General features: G+C 40.2%; 1 protein-coding gene across 1 annotated transcript; it reads left to right on the top strand.

Annotated features, from left to right (window-relative positions):
* Positions 1-3,594: 3,594 nt before the first annotated feature.
* EAE97_011430 (uncharacterized protein) lies at positions 3,595-9,222 on the top strand (the record flags this gene model as incomplete). Its single annotated transcript, XM_038881945.1, has 2 exons — positions 3,595-3,658; positions 3,719-9,222. The coding sequence occupies 2 exons, from the start codon at positions 3,595-3,597 to the stop codon at positions 9,220-9,222; spliced, it is 5,568 nt and encodes a 1,855-aa protein (XP_038727171.1).
* Positions 9,223-9,760: the final 538 nt, after the last annotated feature.

Raw genomic sequence — 9,760 nt, 5'->3', positions numbered from 1 at the left:
TATTCATTCGGCTTTTCTATACTCTTTTTCTAATATATATATAGAATTAAGAGCTTTATCCTTTCAATATATAATATATATCTTTCTATATAATCCCATAATTATTCATATTTCATTTAATTATAAAATAGTATCTTATTGTTCTTTAGTTTAATGAATATAATCTAATATAAATTGTAATCGGATTTGTTGATTATTTTTTGATACAAAAGGTTTTTGAAGAGTAATATAATATTTATATTTTGCTTTATATAAAGTAGATTGAATAACAAATTCCCTTATTCCTTTCTAAAATAATACAAAAGTAACTTTTTAATATAATATATACCTATTTGTTTTTGATTTACTTATAAATTGAATAAGTTGATCGATTTGATTAATAATCAAAATAGAAGATTAACCAGAATATTTCTAAAGAGTTGCTTGTATTTTAATAATATAATAAATTTGTCTATATATTAGATTTACTTTTTCTTTAAGAAAAAAAGATTGAATCTTTTCAAATTTTATATTAATATAATATAAAATATATACTTCGATTTATTAATCTTTAATTATTTCTTAATATTCAAATATATAAAATAATAATAATATAATAGATAATAATGTAGATCTAATATTTGAGGATATTGATAGTAAATTAAATAATAATAGATTAGCTTCTTTTATTTTGATTAATTCGAATATTATTCTTTTTTAGTATATTTATTATAAGAAAATATTAAAAACAATATTTCTTATAACAATTCCTAAAAGTACTTTCTAGAACTGATTCAAAATAGGTTTTTAAAAGCAATATCAAAACAGATAGAATGAATCAATTGAATCTATGTATTTCGATATCCTAGCTAAATGTGGGTCAATTAGCGTTTTACACGACTTACCCATTCAACCATTGTACTTTCTAGTAATTGAATAACAAATCAATTCTTCAATATATCCTATTTCGAACATATTAAGAGAATAGTAAAACACTATGAAATCTATAAAATGTAAAGTTAATCATTAGATAGTATATTGATATCTCAATTAATATATAAGATATTTCTAAAATATTTTCGCTTATACAAGACGGTATTCTTTAGAAACAAGCTCTCGTATACTATATAATATAATATGTAATATGTGATACCTACTATCTATGTACGAATGAAATATGAAATTAATGAATAGGGCTTCTGATTTGTTTTATGAAATTTCTATATATTTACCCACCTACATATTAATTATAAGAATAGCGGTCAATGTTATTTACATCATAGCTGGAGATCCCTAGTACTTTTCATGATTTATCCAGAGCATTGATGAGTATCAAGCACTAGTTATGTTAGTAGTATTAGGTATGTACCTAAATATGTAGCTATGTAAATCATCACATCTACGAAGTTTCCTCTATGTCATTCTTTTCAGTCTCTCTCCCTTTTTCCTTTCTCTCCCCTTTCCCTCCCCTTTCCCTTTCCCTCCCCCTTCTCTTCCCCCTCAACAGTTGCTCCTTTCTCCTTTCTCCTCTAACCTCAATCATCTAAGCGTCCATTTTTATCTCGGCCCGGGGCTCTCAGGATAAACTTTCCCTCCCGTACGGATAAGCACCTAGCGAGCCTGGATACCGGTATCTACCTAGTACCTGCCGAGCCTGCCTTCATACCAGTCCATTCAGATACATGCTTTACCAATAGTACAACAACATACACCACACCGTTATTCAATATCGAAAAAAATACATTCTAATGAGATTCATCAATTGGATCAACATGATGTATTGTAACATATCACTACTCAAGGTCTAACTAACTATCTAATGTCTACAGCCCATTGACATGTCTCGAATACAGAATATCAAAGAATCAATTGTCCATATTACCTAGGTACATACGCATATGTTACCATAGGAATAACTTTTCCACCAGCATTCACTCTTGTTCCCTAGGTACAGATACACATACACATACCTACATGGAAAAGGACCCTTGATCATCATGACGGGTAGGTACATCTGGGGTTACGGATTACAACAGATCGTAATCTTTCGCACAACCGGATTCTTTTGATAGGTTCCCCGAAACTTCGGTAATCCCATTCTTGATAACGACAATGGAGGGGGTTACACATTGAATATACTGAGGTAGTACACGATGCGAGTGGTTGACAATCTTCTCGTTGCACATCATAAGATTTTCACGGAATTGGCGCCCGAGAGATGTGAGCGTAAAAGTAAGTAGGAGATTATTTGATGGGATGTTCAATATGTTGTCCTAATTCTTCGGATTTGGACGTAAAACGGTGCTCAAGTGTTATGGCGGGGCAGATGTGTTACCTAGTATCCCCTTTCACCAACAAGAGTAATAAGGAAGTGTTCCGATGGTACGGTATCTCTCTGCATCCACTTGTTAAAGGGGTTCTTTGAAGGCTGGTATTGAGATGTGTTTTGATAAATATCGATACGTGAAGGGTGTATGTATGTATGTGTGTATATATGTATGTGTGTATGTATCTCTGCGTGCATACAGATACTATTTGAGTGGATATTCCTATTCTCTTCCGTATCGATACATATATCGATATATTTGACTAGAATAGTACACCGAGAGCATTTGGCGAATATAAAAATGTTAATATCAAATCGATATCTGGCTAGTAGAGAACGAACTTGGAGTCTTGAACAACCTTGGAAGTCATGGGCCTTAAGGAAGAGTATCCCTCTGGTAGTTCGTCCGTCCAAGGTCTAATCGAATCAGTAGAAAGGCTAGAAACCCCTTCCAACCTTCGTAAGTTTACATTTATACTTCACCTCTTACTCGTAGGATTCATAGCACGATGTAGTAGATAGAAATTCTAATTCGATCTTCCGAACCAATCAAACGATAGAATACATACTAAGATCACATTATGTTTTACTTCCCCCACCCCTCGAAACCAATCTCTCTATTGGTTTGTTCATTTTTTGAATCTGACTGTATCAACAACCAGGATAACCTCCTCCCTTCGTCTTGTTTTCCTGTCGAGTTTAAACAAATTCAAGGGGACGCGAGGTTTGCCCCGGCGACGCGACTGTCAACATTAAAATATTACTGACAGATACCCTGAGACCTGTGCCACATCATCTGATATTAAAGTATTTACGAAATACAGTACAATCTCCAAGTTCTGATAAGCTTCAGTTCAACATTCATTTGAATCCCATAACATACTACCGTACCTATTGTCTTACTTCAAAACTAATACACCAATACACCTAAATTATCCCATATTGTTATTTTAAGAAATCTTACCCAGGTAACTTCTTCCAGGCGCATGCAAAGGCCATATTGACGCCGGACATCCATAAGAAACCTAAAAAGCAAATACTTCCGCAATTCCTATTAACGACATCTAACGATAACAACAATGATAACCACGATACACTGATCAATTTAACGTCCTTCCTTTTCTCTTTCGATGATTCATAAAACTTGAGCCGCATTCTCCATTGGACATCTGTCTATTCGACTATAACCTACGATCCCCTCAACCAAACAACATCCCTCGCAGAAATAGCGGCTGTGAAAGGAGAGCATTCGCAAAAGGGATAATCTGGACTATTAAACATCTGCAAACATGACGCCCGGTGGTGGAGGAAATATTAAAGTCGTTGTGCGGTGTAGGCCGTTCAACAGTAGAGGTATGCGGTGGATATGTTGTCAAACCCCATTTTTGTGTCAGGACTGATGCCTCGGGATAGAGATCGATCGCGGAGCAAAATGTATAGTGCAAATGAAAGATGCGCAAACGGTCATCACCCCACCAGAAGGACATGAGGCGAAATCAAGAGATGCAAAGGGTGGAAAGGGAGATTCAGGCCAGAAGGTTTTCGCATTCGATCGGTCATACTGGTCCTTTGACAAAAATGATCCGAGTTACGCAGGACAAGACAACCTCCACACCGATCTGGGAAAACCTCTTCTGGATAATGCCTTTCAGGGTTACAATAATTGTATCTTCGCATATGGTCAAACGGGTTCAGGGAAATCTTACTCGATGATGGGATATGGAAAAGATGCTGGTGTCATTCCGAAGATTTGTCAGGATATGTTTGAGAGGATAGGGGAATTACAGCAGGACAAGAATTTGAAATGCACGGTCGAAGTATCTTATCTGGAAATCTACAATGAACGAGTACGAGATCTTCTAAACCCGTCGACAAAAGGCAACCTGAAAGTTCGAGAACATCCTTCGACTGGACCATATGTGGAAGACTTGGCGAAATTGGTTGTGAGTAGCTTTCAAGAGATTGAAAATTTGATGGATGAGGGAAACAAAGCCCGTACCGTTGCAGCTACGAATATGAACGAAACTTCTAGTAGAAGTCATGCGGTCTTCACTTTGACTCTGACTCAGAAACGATTGGACGTTGAAACAAAGATGGCAATGGAAAAGGTTGCGAAGATTAGTTTGGTCGATTTGGCAGGTTCCGAGCGAGCAAATTCTACGGGTGCAACTGGAGCTCGATTGAAAGAAGGCGCGGAGATTAACAGATCTCTATCAACACTGGGTAGAGTTATTGCTGCGCTGGCCGACTTATCAGAAGGAAAGAAGAAGAAAGTGGGAAAGGGGAACCAAGTCCCTTACCGAGACAGTGTATTGACTTGGCTTCTGAAAGATTCTCTGGGAGGAAATAGTATGACAGCTATGATTGCAGCTATTAGTCCTGCAGATATAAATTTCGATGAAACTTTAAGTACCTTGCGATATGCTGATAGTGCGAAGAGAATCAAGAATCACGCAGTTGTAAACGAGGACGCAAATGCTCGTATGATCCGTGAGTTGAAAGAAGAATTGGCTCAATTGCGAGGTAAATTGACAGGCGGTGGAGGTGGCGGTGGAGGGGGAGGCCCAGCAGATGAGATTTATGCCGAAGGTACACCTCTAGAGAAGCAAATGGTCACAATTGTTTCATCAGATGGTGCTGTGAAGAAGGTGTCGAAAGCGGAAATCACCGAACAACTCAATCAAAGCGAGAAACTCTACTCGGATCTTAATCAGACTTGGGAGGAGAAATTGCAAAAGACTGAAGAAATTCACAAAGAGCGAGAAGCGGCCCTGGAAGAATTGGGTATCAGTATCGAGAAGGGATTCGTTGGATTACATACACCAAAAAAGATGCCTCATCTTGTGAATTTGTCCGATGATCCACTGTTGGCAGAATGTCTTGTGTACAACCTCAAACCTGGGTCAACTTCAGTTGGAAATGTCGATACGAATGCAGCCCACGCGGCGGAAATTCGACTCAATGGAACTCGTATATTACATGAGCATTGCACTTTTGAGAATGTCGATAATGTGGTTACTCTGATACCAAATGAAGGAGCAGCAGTGATGGTCAACGGACAGAGAGTCGAAAAGCCAACTCGGTTGAGAAGTGGTTTCAGAGTTATTCTTGGCGACTTTCACATCTTTAGGTTCAACAATCCAACCGAGGCTCGAGCGGAACGCGCAGAACAGAGCCTCCTGCGTCACTCTGTTACTGCTAACCAATTAGAAAATTTCAAAGATTGGGACAAATTCTCGCCTTCATCTACCCCTCGGCCAACCCATGATCGAACATTCAGCAAAGCCATCTCCGATCTTGATTTTGATGGTAGTAGTCGAGCAGATTCCCCAGTGCCTGGACGAGGTCTTTCTGATTGGTCACTAGCAAGACGTGAGGCAGCTGGAGCCATTTTAGGAACCGATCAAAAGATTGCAGGTTTGTCCGATGAGGAGCTCAATGTTTTATTCGAGGATGTTCAGAGAGCGAGGGCTGAACGTGCAACTGCAAATTTGGAGGATGATCTAGACTCGGTAACTTCGTATCCCATGCGAGAAAAGTATCTTTCAAACGGCACTTTGGATAACTTCTCTTTGGACACGGCACTGACCATGCCGTCAACGCCCAAACAAGGAGAAGTCGAAGACAAAATGCGTGAAGTTAGAGAAGAAATGCAAGTCCAATTAGAAAAGCAAAGAGAGGAATTCCAGGAACAACTTGAGACAGCCAAAACCTCAAATGTCGAGATTGAGGAAATCAAAAAAGAAAAAGTGAGAATGGAAGAGACACTCAGAGAAGTCAAAGAGGAGATGCTCAAACAATTGGAGGTTCAACGAAAAGAATATGAAGAGAAATTACAAGAGTTATCCCCAGTAAAATCGGGACCAGATGGACCACCTCCACTATCAGAGAAAGAAATTGCGATTGCCGAGAAAGTTGCAAAACATTGGCAAGGAAGAAGATATGTTCGAATGGCTGAAGCTGTATTTCAAAATGCAGCAATTCTGAAGGAAGCCCAAATAATGAGTCACGAAATGGATGAGAATGTTGTTTTTCAATTTGCTGTTGTTGACATAGGGCACGCTTTATGTTCTTCTTATGATATGGTTCTTAATGATATAGAGGGGGATGATTTTCATCTCGAAGATGCAACAAAACCTTGCATCGGCGTACGGGTAATAGACTACAGGAATAATGTGGCTCATCTATGGAGTCTTGATAAACTTCAGGATCGTATCCGGAAGATGAGGCAGATGCATCAGTACCTTGATCGGCCGGAGTACCTTCAACATTTTCGACTTGACAATCCTTTCATGGAAACTTGCATGCCACAGTATACACATGTTGGAGATGTTGATGTCCCTCTATCAGCAGTTTTCGAAAGTCGAGTTCAGGACTTTACTCTTGATGTTCTTTCGCCATTTACAATGCATGCTATTGGTATCATCAAGCTTTCATTGGAACCATCTTCAGCAAAAGCCCCTTCAAACACCTTGAAGTTCAATGTTGTTATGCATGAGATGATAGGATTCGCTGAGCGGGAAGGGACAGAAGTTCATGGTCAATTGTTCATACCTCCTGCTTCAAATGAAGGCGGCGTCACAACAACTCAGATGATTAAAGATTTTGATGAAGGTCCAATCCGATTCGAAAGCGTTCATAGTATGAGCGTTCCAATGTTTGGCCCCAAAGATGTTTCTCTTCGTGTGGCTATCTTTGCCAAAGTTTCATCAATGCATTTGGATAAACTGCTTAGTTGGGATGATATGCGAGACAACATCCCCCAACCCAAGAAGAAGCGCAAAGGTGCTCGTATATCAGAGTCGCAGTTCTATTCTGAAGAGAAACATGATGTATTTGCTAAAGTTCAAATACTGGAGTTGGCCGAAAGTGGTGATTACCCAGCAGTTGAAGTGATTCAAACGAGTGAGCTTGACCAAGGAACATTCCAACTTCATCAAGGTTTACAACGCAGAATTGCTGTTACCTTGACGCATAATTCCGGTGATGCTTTACCTTGGTCGGATGTCACTTGTTTACGTGTAGGGCGAATTCAACTCGTTGATCACATTGGGAAAAGTCCGGATCTCAGCTCCCCTTCGACCCCTCCCCTTTACCTCAAATTACTTTCCAAGCCCATTGTGAAAGCAAATGCAAACGGCACCAGCAATGTGTGCATTGTTGGAAAATGGGACTCGAGTGCTCATGAATCCTTACTCCTTGATCGGGTGACAGCAGATAAGTACAAAGTTCAAATGTCCCTTTCATGGGATGTGAAATCCGAGAAATTGTCTCGCCCAATGACTTTCAATATGGATGTTTGCTCTCAAATCATGTCGCGTAATTATGTTCGTTCTACATCGATGTTCGCATCATTATTTCAAAGTGTACGAATTGTTCATTCTATGACTGGTATTTACTCTATCTCTGTTCGTCCAGTGGCCGTAAAAAGAGTGAGTGATCTGTGGAGAATGAATACATTGGAAGATTATGTTAAAGGGGAAGAAGCTCTTACGAATTGGACACCGAGAGGTATTAGTCTGGTCAAAGATTTTATTTCGGCGAGGAGAAAGAGACAGAGACTGGCAGAAATCGATGCTGCACAGCCTTTGTTGAGACGTATCGCATCATCACCAGCACCAGTATCAATCTCAATATCAATACCCGCTCCTTCGATTCCACAGGTGATCAATCGAGATCCAGCCGACATACCACTTCCCGTCAGTCCGCCAGCTACAAAGGAAAGTTTTTCACCATTATCAAAAGATGAGGCACTCCCATCATCTGTTGATGGAAATGCTCTAGGTATACATGGGGATGGTGAATTCAATAACGAAATCACGGAAAAGGCGCAATCTGCCATGAGCACCGAATCTATCCCTCATGATCTAAGTCAAGAACAAGAAAAGTCCCAGAATCAATCCGAATACAACTCACACCAAACCGCTCTTCTTCAAAAGTTTACTAAATACTTCCATCTCTGTCGCGATCCATCAACAACCATTCTTACACCAACTAATATCGAACCACCCATCAATGGTTCCCCCGCTCCATCTCTCTTCCACACGGCCTCTTTCACATCCAATACTTCCCGCTCAAACTCGCCCCGTCCATCAAATGTTTCAAATTCACTTCACCCATCCACCGCCAACTCCCGCCAAACATCTCGATCCCGTCAAACCTCGCCCATTCCACACGCCCATCTTACCCCATCCATCCCTCAGCATCTCGCCACAATTTCTCAGATCAAAAAGAATCCCAGTGTGCTTAAAGCAGGAATGCTGTTAGTCCCTTCTGCGGATAGCACGAAATGGATACGCAGATTCGTAGAGCTCAGGCGACCGTATCTGCATATTCATGCGGTTGCGGGCCCGAACAGCGGGGAAGAGGTAAACGTGGTTGGATTGAGAAATGCAAGGGTGGACCATAGTCCTGAGATTGCGAAATTGTTGAGAAATGAAAGACAGGGTGGGAGTGGGAATGCGAGTAGAAATGCAAGTCGGAACAGTAGTCCTGCTGATGCTGGTGCGGGTGCACAGCAAAGTTGGAGTAATAGCGGCATAGGAGGCATTTATGGGTATGGAGGCAGAGGAAGGAGCGGAAGTGGAATGGGCATGGGAATTATGGGGTATGGAGGGAGAGGGAACGGTAATGCTAATGGCAATGGTAATGGGGAGAGCAGAAGAGAAATAGAAGAAACGGTATTTGCAGTCTACGGAACAAATAATACGTGGTTATTTAGAGCGAGGAGCGAGAGGGAAAAAGTAGAGTGGATTTGGAAAATTGATCAGGGGTATTTCTCTGGGGGTGGGGGCAGAGGTGGGAATGGGGGTGGGAATAATAGTAGAGGGAGGAGAGATGATGGGAGTGGAGATAGCGATGATGTAGATGCAGAGGGGGATATGGATGTGGATAGAGAGGATTATCTGGCGGATTAATCGTAATACAATGTTACCTCTCTATTTGATGAAATTTGAGTGTTTTTTCAATGAATGATTGGATAGATGAATGAATGCACGGGAAGCAAAGGTCCCACCCCTTATACTGATAACTCATTCATCAAACACACAAGAACACAATTCTGCCACTGCAAGATCACAAGATCAAGAATCGAGTCAAAAAAAAAGAACTTTTTATTTCTTCCCCTCCCCCAACTACCCACTACAGAGAACTGGCTTCCCAGTTCTCACTTCTCACTTCACTCACTCGCTTCCTCCTTTCCCCGACCCATTCCTTGAAAGGTTTTTCTTTTTCACCTACTACGTTTATCCATTTCCACAAAAGATTTTAATTTATTTGTATACCTCTTCGCCATCCCTCATCATAGCATTCATTCCCAACGCCAACCAAAGACTAATAATTATAGAGAGCGAGAAAAAAAAGATGTTTCAAAAAATACAAGTGAAGAATTCGAGATACTATTTCTCATCTCATCTCAATTCATCCTATCCCTCAAAAAGATTTTCCAGGACCATG

The sequence above is a fragment of the Botrytis byssoidea genome (genome assembly GCF_014898295.1).
Source record: "Botrytis byssoidea strain MUCL 94 chromosome Unknown BBYS_037, whole genome shotgun sequence".
NCBI classification, from domain to species: Eukaryota; Fungi; Ascomycota; class Leotiomycetes; order Helotiales; family Sclerotiniaceae; genus Botrytis; species Botrytis byssoidea.
The sequence above is the reverse complement of the archived record's forward strand: the minus strand, read 5'-3'. Positions and strand labels throughout refer to the sequence as shown.